Source organism: Siniperca chuatsi, linkage group LG11 (assembly GCF_020085105.1).
Source record: "Siniperca chuatsi isolate FFG_IHB_CAS linkage group LG11, ASM2008510v1, whole genome shotgun sequence".
In the NCBI taxonomy this organism is placed as follows: Eukaryota; Metazoa; Chordata; class Actinopteri; order Centrarchiformes; family Sinipercidae; genus Siniperca; species Siniperca chuatsi.
In genome coordinates this window covers 17,955,675-17,978,635 of record NC_058052.1, presented here as the reverse complement: position 1 = coordinate 17,978,635, position 22,961 = coordinate 17,955,675, and the positions used below count along the sequence as shown (strand labels likewise).

At 37.6% G+C, this 22,961-nt stretch overlaps 1 protein-coding gene across 2 annotated transcripts in view; it reads left to right on the top strand.

Annotated features, from left to right (window-relative positions):
- Nucleotides 1-22,961, top strand: part of LOC122884631 (VPS10 domain-containing receptor SorCS1-like) — a 49,735-nt gene that overhangs the window by 5,797 nt on the left and 20,977 nt on the right. The window contains exons 2-10 of one of the 2 annotated variants that reach the window (XM_044214772.1): nt 1,338-1,509; nt 11,773-11,840; nt 13,917-14,016; nt 14,239-14,397; nt 15,890-15,963; nt 19,378-19,442; nt 19,940-20,058; nt 20,397-20,486; nt 21,319-21,498. In XM_044214772.1, the coding sequence (XP_044070707.1) occupies nt 1,338-1,509; nt 11,773-11,840; nt 13,917-14,016; nt 14,239-14,397; nt 15,890-15,963; nt 19,378-19,442; nt 19,940-20,058; nt 20,397-20,486; nt 21,319-21,498 (1,027 nt within the window). The remainder of the gene's footprint in view (nt 1-1,337; nt 1,510-11,772; nt 11,841-13,916; nt 14,017-14,238; nt 14,398-15,889; nt 15,964-19,377; nt 19,443-19,939; nt 20,059-20,396; nt 20,487-21,318; nt 21,499-22,961) is intronic. The other variant, XM_044214771.1, reaches the window with a different exon arrangement.

Here is a 22,961-nt window from a genome sequence, read left to right as displayed (position 1 = left end):
CTCATGTCTGTACAGTAAATATGAAGCTACAGCCAGCAGGTGATTAGCTTAGCTTAGCATTAAGACTGGAAGCAGGGGGAAACACTTAGCATGGGTCTGTCCAAAGGTAACAAAATCCACCTACCACCACCACCGCTAAACTTTACTAATTAACAGCAATTCATACAACATCAATAAAAAGTATTATCACATATTTGGTTTGATTTAATTAGCAACAATCAACATGCATGAGTAAATTATACTCCTAAACCTGATATTCAAATATTTGTCTTTGATTCAAGTCATTATCACCATGATTTTGCATGATCTTTTTCACAGATACATGACACATTTTCATGTCCTGCTTCGAGAAATTTCCCTCGAGTCTCATCCTGCCTACTAACAATGTAATGTGTGTGTGTTTCCACTTCTGCTACGTGCCACACCCTCTCTTTCTGCGTAGGTGTAGGCCAGGTGGTCACCAAGGAAACTCACGGATTACCAGCTGGTGTAGTTCTTAGCAGTCTATTTAAAGAAGTGATCTATTTCAAAATTAGCCAGTTTCTCGTCTCCAAGTTAAACGTCTTGTTTAATTTGTTAAAAGTTACACTTCAATCAGAATGGCTGCAGTCAGCTTTCCTGGGTATGAAGAGATTTGAAAGAGGTTTAGCAGCCAGTCAATAGGCAACCTTATCTTACAGGCCGAATGATGAGAGAGACAATTTGTAAAATGTTTAAGCAGATACATTGGCCAACAAATATAAAGACAGAAGAAAGGGTTTGGGGGCTGGTGAATACTTGCAATGCTTATATACATAATATTTCCTCTGGCTTGTTAATGTGACTCAGTTTGTTTGGGAATGTGCTGCTCTGTTTTGACACTTCAGGCAGTTGTCCTCACATGTTGGCATTGTCATACATGAAATGACGTTTTCAGGCTGCTCACACTTCAAAATCATCAAAAATTCAGACATTTGTTAGTAAGCTATATTGTGCATCCGACTATGATGTGTTTGTTGCAAATTCTGAAATCTGATAATTGGTTTAGCATTAGACCTACGGGACACCAGCCAATTTGTACATGCAGTTTGTGAGACACATTGTCTGAGCTTGTTATTGACTTGATATTTAGTTTTTTGTCCAATTCCGGAGGCATAGTTGGTGGATGTTACTATTCTTTTATAATTTGTCCAATTATCACAGTTTGAAAACTAATCTGCAGTGTCAGAATCCTCAAAGACTCTTCTAATTTGAATAATTGAACTGCAGCAATTAAATGGTAAAAGGACAGCATATAGCGCTTTTCTACCTTAACAGACAAAACGCTTTACAATTTTGCCTCTCATTCACCTATTCAGACACACCGATGGTGGCGAAGCTGCCATGCAAGGCCCTGACCTGCCCATTGGGAGCAACTCGGGGTTCAGTGTCTTGCTGGGGATCGAACCGCCAACCCTGAGATTAATGGACGACCCACGCTACCTCCCTTATCCAGCATGCTTCAAGGATTTGATTATGATGAAAGAAATTGTAATAAAAGTATATAATATTATATTCAGCAAGTAAGCCAACAGTATTACTAAGAAGATGTATTTGAGTGTTTGCTTTATTCAGAACTCTAATGTAGCATTCATGCTGCCATAGCCTTGATTGGTTTACCTGCAGGAGACGTTATTGTAGATAAATAAAACTTGTGTGGCAGAGGATGTTAATCAAAAATCCACTGGGAGCTTTATGAGCAGTCAGCCAAGGGAACAACAGGTTTTACAGCAGGAAATGTAAGGGCTTAAATGTGTGAAGGTTATATATTAGATTTTGTTGAGTTTGCATTGAGTTTGTCATTTTTTATTTGAAATTCAAACTACAGTTTGAACAAGTTCAGCGAAAAAAAAATCCTATTCAATCTGCATTGATCTGTTCAAATGCAAAGTTATCTGTTTCTAACTGCAATAGGCTGTGCCTTGTACTCCAGTGCTGGTTGTTCGCATGCCCTGTTGCCCTATCAGTACACTAGGATATTATTATCTTCGCTAACGCGAAATGGTAAAAACTAGTGAGCCGTGCAGAACAACTAATCATGACAACAAACCATCAAAGAAATAATGTGAAGAAGTATTTTGGATTTTGGATCGAAAAATTGTGGCTCAGGTGAGGCTGTTTACTGACTTTGTAAACTGCAACTGCCTTAAACTGGGAAGACACCACAGACTTAATCTTGTATGTTGTAACTCGTGCTGACACTGTACATTTTTATTAATGTACTTTTTTTATTAATCTTGTAAATTGTGTTAATGCTACACGCTTAAATCGTCCTTTCTGCACAGCCAAAATGTAACTTCTATGCTCACACTGTACAGATCAATCGGTCACAACGTGTGTGCTCACAATGAACGTAAACATGGAACCCCCAGTCGGTTTTGTCCAGTGACAATTCCAGTAAAGTTATTCAAACAAGACGAGTCCTCAACAATGCTGACAAAAAGAGAAAGGCAGTCTTTCTTTGTGCAGTTCTACTATGAACAGAAAGTAAGACAAAAAAAAAAAACGAAGGAAGAACATGGAACCACAGATTGCTGGAAGATGCAGACAATATGGTCTGTTCTCCAACAAACTTTTTTATTTGAATCTCAGCCTAGTCAAGATTCCAGTAGCCACAACAACATGTAAAATACTACTTTAGTTATATTAAAACAAGCTCACGGCTTATAATGAATAGAATGGCAGAAATTCACCCGATTGTCCGACAGCCATCGTTGATCGCACGGTTAATAATCAGGCGCTGTGATCCCCTTCAAACTGGACATCTAACAACAACCGATCTGCAGAAATTATGCCCAATTCTAAAATTATTCAGGTGTGACCATTTTAGGGTTAAAATCAGACTTAATCTGTACAGTTTCTGATCTGCTATACGGTAACGTTAGCTCATCACTTAAGTGAGACAGAGGAGGCTCCTCAAATGAACAGAACAATGTTAATTCTACAACATATTTTAGGATTAGGCTACATGGGTAGTGTTTAAATTAATATGAATGAATGACGTTTTCATTTTAATTTGTTCAAACTATCTTTTGGCAATGCATGTTCTCCTCGTGTTTGTATTTGAGTTTTGAGTTTTATTCAGGTGCTCTAGTTTCCAAACACATGCAAGGAAGGTGAATCAGAAAGTCTGAATTGCCTGTAGGTGTGAATGTGTTTGTCATTCTGTGTTAGCCCAGTGAGACTGTCAAACTGTCCTGGGTGTTGCCCAGTGCATGCTGGGATAGGCCCCTGCCCATCATGACCTTGAACACGTCTGTCTGTATTTTGTTTCAACTCGATCCAGCTGTTTTAAATGCCATGCTTATCACTTAAAATTCTCCACAGAAGAAAAAGTATACAGGCCGCACACTTTCTTATTTAAGAGAAATCACAGGTGATAGATATTTAACTGAAGAAAAAAGATAATCACGTCCTAATCATGTTCAGAAGCATGAAGTTGTCAGAGTTTGAAGTGGATTCCATCTTCTTCTCCTTTTTCTTCTTCTTCCTGCGTGTTGGGGCCAGGAGGATGAAGATCCCTACAACAGCCAGGTCGCTTCTTGGAGCTTTTGTCCTAAAAAAAAAAAAGAGCTTTTGATGGCCTTTAGCTTCAGCTTGCTCTTCAGTATATTCGACATTTAGTCTGAGTGACTTTTTCTTTAGGGATCTCTGTTTCCTCCTCCTCTTCACAGACCTTGTGCTCGGTAGCCTGGTGCGTAGCTTCTCCTCATGTGCTTCATTGAGCTCTTGGTGGATTGTCTCATCTGCCTCTGCAAATTGGAGATGGGTCAAGTGTGCAGTAGTTTTATCAGAATTCTTGGTTGCTTCTATGACTCACTGTCTGAACGGTGGGTAAAATACTGTATTTGGTGGCATCCTCCAACGTATCTGAGCATCACTGGAGTATCTGTTGTTGAGCTGGGTCTTACTATCAAGCTTGTACTGTAAGTACTGTGAGATGAGTAAGCTGTAAGTACATGTCCTGTTTTGTCCTGTCCATTCAATGCACACATCCATTATCTTCTACTGAAATGATTTACTTTTATTCAATTATTCATCTCCACTGTCCTGTGGAAAGCGAGAGGCTGCCATACCTCAACTACACATATTGAGAATAAGTCCATGAAAGATAACACTTGGTGCTACTAAGACAAATGTCAGGTTTGCTGTATTGCTGCAATTATCCAAAGACATTGAAGTTTGTCTGAGGCTAACAGTGGTAAACGATCAGTCAAAGATCAAACAGAGCGAGGGTTATTTCATTATGGAGGAAAAGATTATTCTAGCTCATTATAATATGTCAGTTACAAGACTTTACCTTGACTCTGTCAATGCCTGCACAAAAGCATTGATAGGATAACTGAAATTACTGTACTGTATGTTCTGCAGTCAGTGTGCAGCGTGGCTTAATGGATGAAGAAACTCTTCAGTGGAAATCAGTGGAAACTTCTGAAAACTATCTTTCTAACATGACACTTAAGATTTATTCAAGGTACCATCAAAGGAAATTGTAACTAGGGATGGGAGGATATACAATATTATCGCAGATCGGGATAAAAAACACTCAAGATAAGTTGATCGTGGTGAATTTCCGTTATCGGGATAATCGTGAATCAGGATAATCGTGAATATCCTCACATGAGGATTTTATTACTAAAACGGGTCCAACGTAGGACAGTGTGACTCTATGCCACAATGCCAGTTGGACTTTATTTTTGTTAAAGGATAATAAGTGTATCTCTTCAGTCAGGGGTATATTACAGTATATATACTGATGCAATTGATGAAATTGTTGTCTGTACCATTTGACATCATGGTAGAGAAGTGAAAAATTGTGAGCTTGATTTATATATATATATAAAAAAAGGAATCTTTATGTAAGAAAGAATACACACAATGTTATGGACCTTATGATTTATGATGACCTTATTTAAGATTGTTTGTTTTTGACTAAAAAGGATGCTCACTAAAAAGATGTGCGTCCTATCTGTGATGCAATAAACATATTTGTTTCTTAACAAAATGTACGGTAAAGTGATTCCAGTATGTTTTAGTGCCAAGTTTGAAACCACCTTTATAAAAATGTCATTTGTTTATTTGATTGGCAGCCCTTGGGTTTCTCTTTGAGTCAGTAATAGGTTATAACCATGTTTGCTAAAATAACACTCCAATCTGTCAATTTGGAAACCTGCAGGAGATAAACATAGATTTATTTGAATATGTTTTTCTGTTTTCAATGAAAATATAATAATTTATAAAGTCAAATTTTGTCCCTAAATGTCAGTTTGTCGAAATGTCTTATTGTCCCTGACGTAGCAGAAAGCAGAAAGGGATAATTACTACAGAAATTGCAATTATACATCTAATTTGGTTGAAGCTAGGGCCATTTAGTCCCCTTAGGGGGAGGAACAGGAGACCTAATATGATCAATAGATCAATTCAATTTAGTCCTTAACACCTTTTCACCATTTTATCTTGATTCTGCTTCCTCAGCATACCATCAGAAACAGCCCTGCTTCCCACTGTGCTGCATGTATTTTCCTGCATATAGCATGTTGACGTGCTCAGACAACCCCGTGGTGGGGAAGGTTGGGATGGACAGGCTGTGTGTGTGTGTGTGTGTGTGTGTGTGTGGGGGTGTTCTGTAGTGTTGTAGTGTTGTTTCAGGGAGCGAACATCACACATCCTGCGTAGGAAAGATAAATAAATTCATGAAATACATAATGATGAGTAACTCCATGGGTCAACTTAAGGCAGCGGAAGACAAAGAATTTATTTTTCCTGACAAATTCACGGATGTGGCATTGCCTACATTGCATGGATAAACAGAGGGGCTGGTATTTGAAGCTCAGCACTGCGCAGGAACTACTGGCAGGCTGAGTTCAGCTCTGCCAAGTCACCAAGCCTTCCTGTGGTGAGGTTTTCTAACGCCTCGAAATCCTGCAGAGTGGGTTTTTTATCGGCAAGCTGTGTTCCCCTCCTGAGTTTCCTTTCTTCTCCACTGAATGCCGTCTATTAGAGCAGAAATTCCATAAAAATCAGCCAACGATTTTATCCTAGACAATGATAAAGTTAATTTGGCTGGAACAATGCATAATGAGATCTTACTTTTTTTCTTCTTATTTTTGTCGCAGACACTTCTTTGTGTTCGCTAAACTTATGTTGTGCAGGTCCATATTTTTGTCACATGTGCTCTGCCTGTTTTCACTGTGTTTCACAGTTTTTTTTAAGTGAGATAATGTCTTGGCAATTACCACTGTATCTATTAATCAGAAACAGTCATTGGTTGCTGTTGTTGCTGTTCTTTTTTGGCCATTGCTCAGCTCAGTTGCCACCTCATTTTGTGTTCATTTTAAAGTGGCCACCTGCATTACTTGCTCATACAGTATGAGTTACACCATCTGGCTGCTGTATGAAAAGCCTCATTCAAAACCATAACTTTGATTCACTCACTGAAGTTTCCTTTTCTGATTTATAGTGATGCATTTTTGGCAAACCGGAGGTTTCAAACACTGTAGTTGAGCCTGATAAGACATATGGGTGAGAGAAATCCTTCCCCAGCATATTTATCTAATCAGCCGTTTTACTTTATTTATGACAGAGGAAATGTACTTTATGAAAGAGTCCAGGGAGCTTTTAGTTTGTCAACATGCAACTAATCTACCATCACACTCAGCACTTCCAAATTCCAAAACGGAGTGCTCAAAAGTTAAAAGTAGTTTAGAAACAAACATCTTTGCATAGTGAGCACAACTTTTGGGGGTTGGGTTGGAAAACCAACCCACTTGCTGTCTAATCTTGCCTGCATTGATCAGACCCCCTCCTCATGCGCGCTGAAGCTTCCAGGCTCAGCAGGCTGCTGTAGCCTAGCTGCCGAACTAGTCTGGGCTTTCATTTATTGTGAAGAAGCAAATGATGCGAGAGTAGAAACCCAAAAAAAGAAGGAAGGCGTTTCAGATGACTTATCAACCGAGCTGCTGCTTCCACACAGGGCTGTTGTGTCGACACGAGGAGTCCAATAAAGTGAGACACTTGCTGTTCTGCTTGAAAGCCGTAGCTGTAACATGGAGTATCACTTTTCTTGGGGGTGCACAAAAAGAGGAACTAATGATTGAGTAATTAATAATGAATGAGTGGTTACTATTTTGTGCCACTCAGCACTGGTTGAGAGTTAGTCAGGAATGTCTCATGAAGAAAGTTATTCCGATTCACAAATACTTATGAACTAATCATTACATAAAGATTCATTAATATAGTTCCTCCCAGTCTGTTCTCTAGTAACTAATCATTATTTACTATACAGTGCTCAAATCAGAGTTATTCAGGAACTACTCATTAACGATTCATTAATTATCAGGTCGTTCATCACTCGTACTTCAGTAGCTATTCACAATTTTGTGACTGTATTGTAAAGTGTTACCGTTGCTTTATAATTTATGATTGCAGTGACCTTCTCTCCATGGGAGAGCCAACAGCTCTGACTTCAAACAACCTAGCTTCAGCACAACATCTGGTCTACGAGGAAATGTTGCCTTTGTTAATGAGTTGATATAAATTGATGTGGCAGACAAAAGCCTCTGTACATTACACGTATCACTGAGGTGGTATTGAGGTATATTTCCTGCAGGTTTTTGTCGTTGCGGAGAGAGTCGTAGGGCCATAAACAATGTAATAGAAATAGACAATTCTTTCTTTATAAAAGGTGTTAAATGATGGTGTTTAATGTGGTGATTTGATCAAATTATATACTTTATGCTATATCGGCCCCTGGGGTCTTTGAATTTGCTTGCTACGCTGTGTTTTTTATTCCTTGAAAGGCATTCACTGCCACATTGTTAACACTTCTGTGGTGTTAATATCTTGTAAGCAGGTATTCTCACCCTCCTCCTCCCAATTAGTTTGTCTTAGCTGTGACATTTATTGTAACCCGTTATCACAAATTTAAATATAATTATTACACAAAATCTTGATGAAAAGAAAATGTGAAATTGAAATCTTCATAATTAAAGCTGCTATAATCAATTTTATTTACATTAACAGTCAATCACATGACTACTTGTATGTGTATTGCCCATAGTAATGAACCCACAGAGGATTATCACCCGATTCTGCAGTTCCCCTCGCATTTAAAGAGCCAGATATTTCCCACAGGAGTTAGTGGAGAGCAAAACAGAACTAAAAGGAGAGTGAATACTGGAGTTACATTCGTCAGGTGACCACAAACACGACTCCAAATGAATGCTTTTCCGTGTCTGCTGGATGTGTAAATAGGCAACTGCTTGCTGACATGTTGGACATATCATATACAGTATGTCAGTTTTGTGTTTACAGTTTGCTGCACTGCCTCCAAGTATCCAAAAATCATGTAATTCAGGTTTAAGGAAAACAAGGGGCGTATAAATGACCAACTCTGTTACTCTGTTGGCTTGTGATTTTTAAATCATCAAAGAGTCGATTCACCCATTGACAGTGAGGTTAACAACACTGGTCTTGTTTTTACTGAAACAAAGTGGTTTCAGTAAAAACAAATGTTCACAGTGAAGTCTGTGGATTATCTGGAGTAACCAGGACATTGTTTCTGGAAAGACACATTGCTGTTGAATTTTTGAAATTAATTTTTCAATTCTGTGTGCACCACAAACAAAATTTCATTCACTTCCATTGTATTAGGGTGGATGCAGATATTTTAGAGAGCCTGGGCAGATAGAACCATAGTTACTGTATCTGCATGGCCAGATACCACTAGAGTTAAGTGGGAAAATGTTTTTTTGTTCAGACAGTGAGTCATAAAGGCCGACCCTTTACATGTTTAAGTGTAGAGCATCAGAAACTATCCCCCAAAAGAAAAACGTGAAGTTCATTGTATTTTTCATTGCTTATTCCTGTTTCATGGTCAAAGGTGAGCTGCAGCTTATCCCATCATACATTGGGAAAAAGGCAGGGAAACACCTGCGACAAACTGACCAGTGTTTGATATGTCATATTTGTCTTTATTATTAATATTCCAGTCAGTAACTCCTGTAACAATTGCTTTTATGGAATCATCCATCTGTTTAATTGCAGTGGCTAAATGTGATTACAATTTTATTGATGAGGCAACTTAACTCCAACAGCTGATAAGGCTGGATCAACGGGTTGGTGAGAGTGGGAATGAATTGTAATGGGTCGCTCTCTTCAGTTGTCGCAGGTCTTCGTCCTTCAATAACAGAATCCCCCCTCCTGCTTTCTTGATACCTCTACCCCACCCCTTCTCCTTTTCATACCACAACAGTAATCTTCTCACCCTAAGCCCTTTAAGTCACCATTAAGCCTCCATTCATTCTGACATAATGAGTGGTCCATTTACCTCCAAGGTTTTACGATTTACAAAGGATTAGAGGTTGAAAAATCAATTTGCTTGCTCTTGTATGTCAAGTAATCCCGTTTGGAGATATGCTGGTGCTACCGCAGTCTAATGGGCTATGCACTACATGGAAGCTGGCATCAAATGTGACACCTGAAATTCAGAGGGCAAGATATGCTAATGCATATGGCATTATTATTTAAATTCAGAGGGTATGCCATGCCATTATCTGGTGTACGGTGTAATCATTAAAAGAGCCTTTTGTCCAGTGATTTCAAAAAGCAATTTAAAGGCTTATGTGACATGCTGAACTTCAAACACCTGTTTCCCACAGGAAAATCTACAAAGTGAATATTTTATCACTGTAGTGATGTGTTAACTGCAGCCATGGAGCTTCACCTTACACTTTCAACATCCCTCAGAACACAGGAAACTTTTCCAGCCAGAAATAAGGTGGATACAAATTATATATGACTGTAATCCTGGATCCTTCCCAAGTAAATGCATAAAGTTAATTGCCATACAGAATAGGGGATATATTTTGTCCTAATTTTCCAACTGCTGTGGGTTGTTTTATTGTGTATGACAGAGTCCATGAGGCTATGACTTTTGGAAGGTATAAAGGCCAATTTATTGGAGGACCATAAATCTCTGCAACCCAGTCTGGACACTTGGTACTGTAGTTATAACAAGCTACATGGATTATCTCTGAACTACCGCCTATATACAGAATTTCATACATTCAACACAAAGTAATGGAAGAGTCAGAGGATTTGCCTCTTTTCTGTGTTTTGTATCATTGTAAATAGAATGTCTTTGGGTTTTGAAGACATTTAAAGATGTAAAAAAGGCTCTGGGAAATTGTGATAAACATTTTCCACTATTAGATGTTTTATAGACCCAACAATTAATAGAGAAAATAATCATTAGTTGCAAACCCAGTTGCACATAATACAAAGTTAGAAAGCTTACATAATAACAGTTTCTGTGTGTACCAGCAAAAAAATGAGAGGATTCTTTACTAGATTTCATTGCTGATTGGTGATTCTGGTTATTGATACAGGAATTAACAATATCAATTAAGAGAATCAGATATATAGATAGCCTATATTTAGGATGGAGTACTTGTAGGATGGTGTTTTCTATTCATAAATCTGAATTATTAATAATTTTGTGGTATTGCACCAGTAAAGTATATTGGCACACAGTTGGCATTTACTAAAAACCCTGGGATACTATTGTTTTTGAAAAAAAAGACATTTCACAGCTAAAAGCTAGAGTCGATTGTACATAAGTGACCTTGTAGAGCCTTGTGTGTGCACAGTGTGCGTCTGTCACTGTTCTGTTTCACTGAAGCAATTAGTTTCAAACAGGGGCAAGCTTCTATCCAGCAGGGATGAGGAGGACTGACTTTCGATTGTTTGATTTGAGTTAAACCCTAGAAAACTGTGCGAGCAAGGTTTAAAAAGTTCAAATCTCTTGTTTACATGATGGAGTTCTTACTTGTTATAGGGAATGTTACCCCAAACACTCATAACACTTGATAATTAGAATATAGCTATAAAAAGCTGAACAAGATGCCCAGAGAGGCTTCCCAAGAGAGCGATATGATCTGTAGATTTTATGATTGCACAGTGCAGGCAGGGCATTGCTTGAGCGATTCATTTGTGTAAAGGATGAAGGGCAAAACGTGAACAACTGTTTTTGTGTAAAGGACGGTTGATATTTTATAAATAGCCATGACTCTTGCTGGAAAATGCATTATTTTGGATGGAAGTTATAATAATTGCAGTTTTCCCTAATATTATTGCCTGACTGAAAAAAAGGAAATTATAAGTTAAAAGTACGTCAACATGACTTTATGCACCAGAAATTGCATGCATATACAAACACACAGGCTTTGATTTAGGTCCTGATATTTTCTGAGGAAATGAGGCAAATAGAAATGTCCACAGTGAGCCATTCATTAATATCTGCGGGGTAATTTACAAGACATCTTAAAATCTACAAGTGTATTAAATAAAGGCCTGTCTATTGTAAACCACGTAAGACACTTTTTATGATCTTCAAAAAATATGTGATATGATATTTATGAGGTCTGTCTGTCTGTGGCTGGAATGAATTTTAGTGTTGACTTATATTCATTTAGTCATAGTTTACCTGTGGTAGCATTTGCTGGTAGTCTACAGGGTCTTAAAAACCATTATAGCATGCATATGTGATCAGCTTTTCCTCAGTGAATATGCACCAGGTTCAGCTTTACGACAAACAGGGTTATATCATCACAGGTTTTTAATAAAGCCGTAGCTGTCAGGGAGTTTAAAAGACATGTACATGGACGGCTCGGCTCTTTTGTTTCATTATGTGACATTTTATTGCTGCCGTTCTCACTCCTTCGAAGATAGTAATCTGTTTGATCTGTTTTGTAGGTGATCCTCATGTTGACAAAATACTACGATTTCAACTCTGGCAGAGTAACAGAGAGTTCTTTATGGAGGTAAGATCTTCTGTCTGGGATTACCTTCTATATATAAGCTACAACCAAACAAACAGATATGTAATAGATAATAGATTTGAGCATTTGTAATGTAATGACTTAACTCTAATGTTCTGTTTGGGGTCCTGGAAAACCCTCTTTAATAGCTCAAAAAACTATAGCTACTTAACATTGTTTAATCACCTTGAAGAGGTTTCGTAATTCTATTAATTAATCATACACATTATATTTTGAACTTGTTTCAGAAATCCGCTACATAAAATGATGCCCTACTGTTTGGGTTGTCAAAGGCCCCATGTACCCTTCAAAATTCAGTTTGTTCACAAGAGGTCTATATATATATATATATATATATATATATATATATATATATATATATATATATAATATAATATAATTACTGAGGTCACAATTAAAGGTGGGGTATACAATTCTAATCCAATACATGACTTTTTGTCAAATTCAGCGAATACCTCTTCACGGTCCGCTAGCTGTCCGTTCAGTGTGCGCGCTGAAAAAAAAATCTGGTGTTTGTACACAGCCCTGGCTCTGTAAATGGGAAATAAACAAAGTGGCTCTGACTGAGCCACACAACACTATTCCAGCCATTCCAGCCATGATGTGTGTGTCAGGTAACGTTAAATGACTTGCCCACCGACATTCAGCTTACTTTCTAGTTTGCCAAGATATGCTGTTGTTGTGATGTTTGCTATAGTAGCAGGAGAGTTGTGAGTATTGCTGTCTGGAGCTGGTTTGCTGGCTCTGGGAAACAGTCTCGTCCTCTCTGGCTGTTAGCTTCGCAGCAGCAACTGTAGGGACAGTTTGCTAACCCACAACCTAGCTAACGTTAGTTACATTACTTGCTGTGTCGTTGTTTGCTCTATATCATGGTACTAGATTTCTCCAGAATAGCATACCCCACCTTTTTAAAGGTGGTGTTGTACTGGACTACATTATATTGACAGGTGTTTCTAATTTGTTGTCCTATCCATTTACATACATGAGGGGGGCACCTTTCGATGTAATGCAGTCCAGTACACCACCACAAACTATGACCTCAATTCTAAAACATATAATTGAATTAACACTGATATTATATACATCTATCTATATATATGTCATAAACATTATGACAGAACAGTAGTGTTGAATTGCATTAGGTTGTACAGGTGTATCTAATAAAGTGGCCACTGAGTGTATAAAACATGAAATATTTCCTTATTTGGTGTAATAACAATGGTTATTTCTTTATTTTGTCACCTTTTATTAATGTGCAAACCCAGTTTGTGGCAAAGAGAAGGGTTGCACTTAAATATTTCTCTACATATTGGGTTTTAATAAGGTCACAACAAAAGAAAAAATATTCAAAGGAAAAATATTTTTGTTGATTTTGCAATTATTTTTACTTTTACACATACAGGTTCTGTGGGAATGTCATCAATACACAAGGGTTAAATAATGAATAATGAATATTTCCCAAATGCTCTTTAACAAAAGATCCTATAAAACTATAATCCAGGAATCCACATATGTTTTTTTATTTTATGCAGTATAATACATTTCATGGCTGCTTGTTTCTGAAATGTCACCAAGCAACTGAAACCAGAATCTATTTTGGTGACAATGAATGACATCCAAAATTAACTCAGCAAAGCGGTGCCATTTTTGGAGGACAGTCAATATATCTGAATACATCTCTGGTTTTGAAAAACCCTGCCGTTGTCAAGGTTTTTTTCAGCCAGCAGGTGAATATGTCCTCCAATCCTCCATTTGAGTTATAAAACATGAAAATCACAAACATTAGAATTGCGTTTTTACCCCAAAGCGTCAATAATAATAGTAATAATAATAAGAATATCTCATCCCCTCGCCATGCATGCCACTCAGGATATCCTTGTTTATTTTGATAATTAAAAAAATCTCCATTCGTCTATCAAATTGCTTCATGACTTCTGCTGTTACAATTTTCTGCTTGCCTGATATGCTTAATGATACCATCAGCATCTTAACTAGTAGGTGTTGCTCCATTCTCCTTTTACTCTCCACCACAACCTGTTTACTATAATTGGATTTTAGGTCAACTGATTATGGGACCACGTATGAGAAACTTAATGAGCAAGTCGGGCCAAAAACCATACTGAGCTACTTGTACGTGAGTCCGAACAACAAAAGGAAGGTAAGTTTCAGCATGCATGTAACAGAAAATCCTGGCCGTATTGTATAACTTACTATCATTGTGTAGCAGAGTTATCATTTTCACTACATAGCAGCCCTGCAGGAGCTTGCACCATGTGTCTGTTCCAAGCAGCGCATTGCACAAGCACACTTAAGCCCTGTGGAATGGATGCTGTCAAGGTGGGCTGCTGATTCACCCGTCTCCTTTCTTGTCTCGTCTCAGATCATGTTACTTACCGACCCGGAGGTGGAGAGCAGCCTGCTCATTAGCCTTGACGAGGGGGCGTCCTATCAGAAACACAGCTTAGCCTTTGATATCCTCAGCCTGCTTTTTCACCCCGAGCAGGAGGACTGGATCCTGGCTTACAGCCACGACCAAAAGGTAATATGTAGCTGTCAGATGGCATGAAATAGCTGGAATAAAACCTGAAAATGTAAAAATCTCTGGATGGGAGTAAGGGCTGTTGTGTATGGTTTACTTTCTGCTTATCATGATCTTGTTACCTTTGTGTGTATGTTCTGCCCGATTATATATCACAAGCCTGTTGGGTCACAACAAAATTAATATCTCTATAAAATTATCCAAAACATAGGTTGTTGTCACGGTCGAAAACATCCATTTTGATAATAGCGGCTAGCTTTCAGGACATGGTCTTGATGAGCAGAGACACCTGCCACTTAAACCAAGGCTGCAGTTGCCAAAACAGGGGCAGCTGATCACCTGCTCCCCTAAACAAGTCATGGTCTGGCTGCAAACTTTGAATGGATGTGTCCTAGAGAGCACAGGGGAAAGTTAACAAGGGAGACACGCCCAAACAATTCACAAGCTCACACACACACACACACACACACACACACACACACACACACACACAATTGCAAGCATAAACACACACCCTTCATTACTCTGTGTGAGAACCCTGCTGTCTGCTTTACTCAACACCACAGACATCAAACTTGGCCTCCCCAGCCTGCTATTGGAAGACTTGATTTCAGAGAGAAAAACAGTCAAGGTCTGAGGAGTGAGATAAATCGTGCAGGGAGGAAGATGAAAGCTTAGTTGAGAGCCATCGACAGGTCAAAATAAAGATGCTCTAGAGAAGTTTGCCCTCAGGTTGTTCTCTGAACGTCTTTGTAAAGCTAAATTTCATCTGCTTTTTGCCCCTTTATCACTGCTGAAATGAATGGTAGCTTCGTTTCATTTTACATTTATTGATTGTCTGTCATGTCTTTTAAAAGTTTTAAGCTCTTAGATAAGTCAAAATGATGTCACTTATCCTTGTAAAGCTCCAAGCTTAAGATGCTTGCTGCTCGGTCATTATGGCAAGATGAAAGGCCTTCTGAATGTTATGTTATGTCTGAATGAAATAAATTCAACTTTGCAGTAAAAAAGGGGACTAATGGCTTTATGGAAAAAAAAGAGACTACAATGACAGTAAAATTAGTGATTTTATAATGCCAATTAGGCCGAAATTCTGCTGAGTTACTGTAAGAAGGAGACATTTTGATTTTAATACAGAGGCCAATTAGTATGTCCTCCATTTCCTCTTTTCAAAGGCATCAGAATTAATAATCTTCACTATTTGCTATTTTTATTTATATATTATATTATTTATTTATATTTTATTGAGTGTCACTGTATTTTTACTGATGGATTTTCTCATCACGGATGTGTTTCACATAAAGTAGGCTCTCAGTAGTGCAATATTCAAAACTACATCAACATATTGATGCCACAAAATCTACAAACTTGACAGCTGCTTGATAATACTGTTGGACATAAATCAGGAAATAATTCTCTTGGCTATTCTGACTTGGAAAATTATTCCTTATACTGTAACTCATTTGGTTAATGCATTCCTCTCATTTTTCAGCTCTATGTCTCTGTTGAGTTTGGGAGGCGATGGCAGCTTGTGCACGACAGCGTCATCCCCAACAGATTCTACTGGTGAGATCAATAATCAGTCATTTGCAGACGGTTTGTCTTTTATGAGAGAAATGCTGCAATATTTCCACATATTTTGATATGCTCTAAAACACTATGAATAATAGACAAGCGCAGAACAATCATACACTACTTAATTAAATTGTTTGCATTTTTAGAATCCTGTTCACAGCAGTAGTACAGAGGTGAAATGCCTTCCCTGTACATATTTACATGTTCTATAAAGTATGTCTTGGATACTGATGTGGTAGAAACATGAATAATAACAGTTACCAGAGTACTGACTCATACTGCATTAATAATACCTGTTTCTGATCACTCAGCAGCTCACTTACAGTAATAACAACAAAAACACTAATGTTATTGAGTCAGATTTGAACCTATTAACAAGTCTGGCATCTAGAGTGTAAAGTGTACTTTTAAGAAATGTTACATTTGTTATCACAGTCATTGGTGGAAGAGGTAGTCATATACTTTACTTAAGTAAAAGCACCAATACAACAATGTAAAAATGATATGATTACAAGTAAAAGTACATAAGTATTATCAGTAAAATGTACTTAAAGTGTCAGGATAAATGTTTAATTTCTAATGGTTTTTATAGTTGTTGGCTACAAAATCGCTTTCATACATAGAATTGAAAAAGAAGAACCACAGATAAATCAAGGAGGTTGGAGTGACCTACAGTACATGTTTTTGCAGCTTTTGCATTGGTCTGGAAAATACAATGACCCAACACGCTGACAACACTATTAGAGTAAATAAAAATCACTTTAGGGAGGAGGTGATGACTAAGTAGTTAATGGACAAAACAAAGCCCAAGCCTATTTGTTGTTTAATGAGGCTGATATTTGTATCCTCAAAGGGAAGGTGGATGTATGACACTCATTTCTTATGGGGGTTGAGGAGTGATCTATAATTTACTCCTTTGGTACTCGCTAATTTGTTTTTCCCAATGTCTACAGAAACTGTGGTTAATAGTACCACAGTTTGCAGTTAGCTTGGATCATCTGCATAACCTAAAACAGCTGCATGAAGTAAATCCACAAGAGTTAGTGATTTATTGTGTCATGCACATACAAAATCGGAGTAGAACTTATTAGATATAATATTACATTACAAAGAACTTTGTCTCCGGTCTGAAGCTCTGAAGATAAAATCTGCTACAAAGATTCCCCTCCTAAAACACAACTTTTTTTTATAATCATCCATGCAGAAAAACTCATCAGAAATGAAGAACATATTATCAAAAAGGGTAGCCACTAAAACATCACGTAATGAGCAATAAAACATGTTCGTAATTAAGTTTGTACCAAACATCAACAGACCATCTTTCCTCGTACATCAGGAACAATGCACTAAGCATCATAAATATTACACTGCAACGTGTTTTGAAAAATAAATTAATCATACCAAGTAAAAATTAACCCAGGGATGTCCACGCACAATTTCCCAGTTAAAGATCTTTCAAGTGAGCTGCAGTTAAGGCATAATTCTGTACAATTAGTTTTACAGCATCTTTAATATTAATATGCTGTATATGTATATATATTCCAATCATTATTTACTGTTTGAGTCTATATGCTAAATAATGATGATGGTGTCTGAGATTTACATGTTCAAATATGTACTTCCTTTTGTCTTTTGAAGAAATAAGTCAACCAAAACATGCCTGGAAAAATATGCTCCCATACCATATGACATCCGCTATGAAAGAATTACTTTCATCACATCCTGCAATGCTCATCTTATCTAAGAAAATCTGACAAACATGATTTACAAAAACATGTTAACAGGCACCCTCGCTAGGCAGTGGAATGTGTTAGTTATGGGAGAACACAGTGTAACATTGCAGGGGTTTATTTAAGAGCAAGGGCTGCTGTTCACTGATAGAACTGGATGAAGTATTTGACAGAAAGTCCATTAAAAGAGATGGAGCTGCGAGGCAATTACAGAGTGCTGAGGGAAGCAGGACGGGGTCTTTTTATATTATAGTTCAGACACGCTATGGAAAATGAGAAGAAACCCATCTTCTGTCACAACAGCTGCTATTATTAATACAACAAGTGGTCACTCCTGTCGCACTGCTATTATGAAGAATCTCAATTGAAAGTGAATGAAATGGCTAAATACACCTTACCCATTAAGTGCAGTGCAGGTCAAATGTCTATCAGGCCAGTGTTTAAAGATCAGGTTGTTGTATTATTGCTCCTGAGAGAAGAGTAAAGATTATTATTATTATATCCCTTGTACCCTTACACATTCAAAATTAAAATCAAACTCCACGAATATTGCCCGTATGAAATTATTACTTTGAGCTAAATTAATTTATTGAGTGAACAGTTTTCTCAATTTTTTCTTTGTTTTTGTTATAATAATTATTTACACAGCATCACTTTGTCAAATATGCCTTGGGACAGCAGGAAAATAATTGATACTTTTTGCCTCGATGCCTTATTAAGCAAACTGATATTTATATATAAAATAAATAACAATAAAGTTAAAATTACAAGAAAAATGCTTTGTAACCAAATCTAATATATTGTACAGGTACTCGGCAGAACCTAAATCAGTGGTTCTCAACCTGGGTGTCAAAACCTAGCGTCCCAAGATACATCTGAGGGGTCACAAGATGATTAAAGGGATAAGAAAGAAATAAAGTTCTGTTACACAAAAATAATTACTCACTGACACTCTTAGCTAGCTAGTCATTTACCATAATGTTTTGTAATTTGAGATATACTGTGTGAACTTATACTTTGTGAATTATAAAATCTTCCCAAGTTTACATCATTTTTAAACAGCCTTTTGCAAATGTCAGATATGTTGACCATTTCATATTCTTTTACTCTTCAATCTACATGGCTAGCATGCTAATGCTAGTTTTGTCAGTTAGTTCAGTTAGCTGAGCAACAGTTACACCTGGCAGTTAACTACTGTGTGCCAATATTTAGTAACAGCTAATCTCTTTGTAAAAACTAGTTTGTGTGGTGCACCCCATTTAGATGAGTAAATCTCCACTTAGTAAACACTTGCATTATAACTAGGCTAAGTTTGAACCTACAAAGAGCTGGTACAACCATCTCCTTCAGGTGGAAAGGTAATTAGAGGCCTTCTAAAAATTTAATACAACAATTCAAATTGTAATAAAATAATTTGAGAAGGATAACACTATCTTAGAAGGAAAAATCAGTCTTTAGCTGAACAATTTATGCTTACAACTCATGTTTTGAACAGGCCATGGGGTAGCAAACAAGACATCGCTTCATTTTAAGGGGTCACATGTCAAAAAGGTTGGGAACAACTGACCTAAATGTGGGTATAGGATGTCATTATTAATGCACACAGTGTCAATATTAATGGACACTTGCTTTTCAGGAATCTAATGTTTCTTACATGTTTGTCATGATGTTACAGGTCCAGACTGGGTTTAGACAAAGAGCAAGGAATGATTCACCTTGAGATCAGCGTCTCTGATGGACGTGAGTAATAAAATGATGTTACTTTGGCAATACAGAAAAGTAGATTAGTCAAAAGTTTGTCAAATTAGCCACATTTGTTGTAATTCCTAAACCTTAATTTTAAAAAAGTGATGAGAGATTACAGCTTTTTTTTTCTGTCCGTACTAAAACTCTTCTCCCTATCTGAATTGACTGCATGAAGAGTCTTCATACGATAAAACTAATTCATTTTTCAAGGGCCAGGCTGCGACTCGGCTCTTTTCTTGGCTAAAGTGCAGAGAGGGGGGTACTTCCATAAGGCCTCGTGTCTTAATGCCCTGTCCCTGGGGAGACCACCTCATTTTGCTGATGTTAACGCACTGGGACAGCTTCCTCTACTTTATCTATTAGTGAGAATAAGGATTGGCCCCCAAAATTTTGCATCAATGGCTCAGTTAAAACCTTGAATGTGGACTACAGAAGGTTGTTTGTTTTTCCCTTTGTTATATTTTTAGCACTCATTTTCTGTTTACCCACAGGGTCACAGTACATAACTTGTAAACTTCAGAATTGCTCTGATGGAAACAAGGGCAAGCCTTTCCCTGGATTTATCATCCCTAATTCCCTGGTGGTTCAGGATGAATACGTTTTCATCCAGGTGGGTTTTTATTGCAAGGTCTGGCTTCATTAAAAGACAATTAAAAGCTGTAAAACCAATGCATTCGATCGCATCTTAATGTACAGTCATGTTTTTCATTAACTAAAAGGGGCCATTATCCTGGGAAAGGATGGCATGAAATTGAAATCACAGTGTTGTGTATTATACTACAACCCCACTCTGCCATAATGCACAACATCCTAATTAGTAGCAAACCCATAGTTTTGATGGTGGTTTAAATTGTTTGATACATGCTGCTAGCAATCAGTATACACAGTGCAGTTTATGAATATTTACCTGAAATGTGAACTGCAAATTGCACTATATTGCTTTTTCAGGTGCCAGTAGGTGGCCAGTCTGTCCATTATGTGTCCTATAAAAGAAATGCTTTCTACCCAATGAAGCTTCCCAAGTACACTCTGCCAAAGGTAAGACTGCTGGATGCAGTGTTTGGTGAGTTGAGCACATGCAGAGGAACAAGCTGCAGCATTAATTTTACTGTGAAACACTTATTATTCCTTCAGACTATTTTGTGGTGTCACAATGACTTACTGAGGGTTGGTTAGTCATAATGTTTGCTGACAAATCCATTAAATTGTTTACCCCGCATTATTATCCTCCTGAAAATGGATTCAGTTATGCGTAATTATATCTGTATATCTTGTGTTTATTTAAGAGCCATGTGCAGTTTTTAATCAGTTGCCCTCCCAACTGTATCAACAGATATTTACAAAAAAAAATTAATGTGGAGTTGCACAGCCAGTGTTCCCCAGAACTCCAAAGGAACGTTTTGTCCATTTGCATTTGCACAAAACAGTGTTCGGCACTGAATTCCATTTACTAAAAGCACAGCAGGGTGGCTTAGTGGTTTGAGAGGCCGTGTCATAACAACAGGAGAGATTTAGTGCCACAGTGTTGTTTTGATCAATCCATCCATCCATGTATACTGTCAAAACTCCCTTGAGAAGGACACACATCCCCTACCTTGCCTCACTCTGGATAAGGGATTCAGTAAAATTAAATGGAGCCTGTCTTCATTTTTAGTGCATGGCATGAAGCGCCTGAGGTCTAATCGTGCTTTTCTTGACTGAATCATGTTAAGAAGTGACAAATTGCTAGCTTGCTGCTGGAGCTCTGTGGCCACTATGCGCACACTACTATGCAGATTCATACTTTTTAGTTAACAGAACTCATTTTAAATGAATTCTTAAAACCTTGTTGGCTCCACACAGAGACATCTCTGGAATTTCATGTGTTTAGGATTTGCAGATAATCAGCACAGACGATAACCAGGTGGTGGCAGCGATTCAGGACTGGCACCAGAATGATTCCTACAATCTGTACATGTCTGAGTCCAGAGGGCTGTTCTTCACCCTGATGCTGGAGAACGTTGTGAGCAGTGGAGGACCGGAGGGCAACATCATGATAGACCTCTATGAGGTAGGCAGCGACAGTGCTGTTGGGGTGGTGCTGTCATCCTTATACATGTTTTCATGCTAATCAGGCATGCTGGACCAACTCAAATCACTGACTTGGTTTTGTAACTGCTGCAGCTTCATGAATGCATGCTATCAAACAAATCAATTGTCATGCTACTTGCCTCTTCAAAATGCAGTAACTAATTAGTGCAGTAATTAGTGCAATTATACATGCAAAATTATTTTCTATTATGCTATATTATAAACCTTTTGTGCAATTCTACACTCATGCCTGCTTATTATGGATGTTTCAATGCTGCCCATACTTGGATTACTCTAAATTTACTTTACATTTCATTATTGCTGAAATGAGTGAGTGAGTTAGAAGTGAATCAAGTGACAGAAAATCAGTCAGCAACTATTTTGATAATCAGTCATTTAAATAATTTATCAAACATCAAATGCCAAACATTAGCTAGCTTAGGGTTCTTAAATTTGCTACTCAAATTTGAGGATTTGCTGTTTTATCTGTTTTATATAATTGCAAATTGATTTTCTGACTGTATAATCTCGGGTTTTGAACAATTGGCCAGACAAAAAAAAGGACTGCAACTGATGATTATTTTCATTATCGATTACTCTACAACAGGGCAACTTCCACTATTTTCTGACATTATAGACATTTAAAATGTTTGTTAATTTCCTAGAGCCCAAGGTGATATCATCAGATGCCTCAGTCCAAAACCCAAAACTATTCACTTTGTAATAATGTTAAGACAAGGACAAGCAGGAAATTCTCACATTTGAGAAGCTGGACTCATCATTTGCCTCGGATTTGTGCTTGATAAATTACTTAAACAATTAATTGATCATCAAAATAGTTGCTGAATCGACTAATTTATATTTGACAGATTTATCAATAATGAAAATAATACTTGTTGTACACTTAAGTAAAGTACCTCGTAGCTTTATTCATCAATCCACCCACATTCACACGCAATTTAGAGTCTCCAATCCGCCCTAACTTTCATGTCTTTAACCATGAGAAGAAACTGGAACAAACATGCAAGCAAAAAAGCCGCATTCGCTACGTGTCTAAGAGCACCATACAAATTTAAATTCCTGGTTTGGGAGCTTTCATGAAGAATAAAACAGACTCTGACTCTGACAAGTAAAGTACCAATAGACAGTCTAAAACTTTGGTTAGAGTTAATCTTGATTTTCTACCGTGTTTTCCCTAAGTGAACCCTGCACTCAGATGTCTCGGATGTCCCCACCATAATGGAACAGATGTTGGTACATTGCATTTTATTCTGCAGCATCTGAGTGTCTCTCTCATACCCACTTCCTGCCTGCTTTTATTATCTTTTTCATGTGACATTATTGCCGCACAAAACATTTAGTAGGTTCAATCTTTAGGTAACGTACCATCTATACACACTTTTAGCGTCACTTACAGCCCATAGTCACAATGCAGGCAAAATA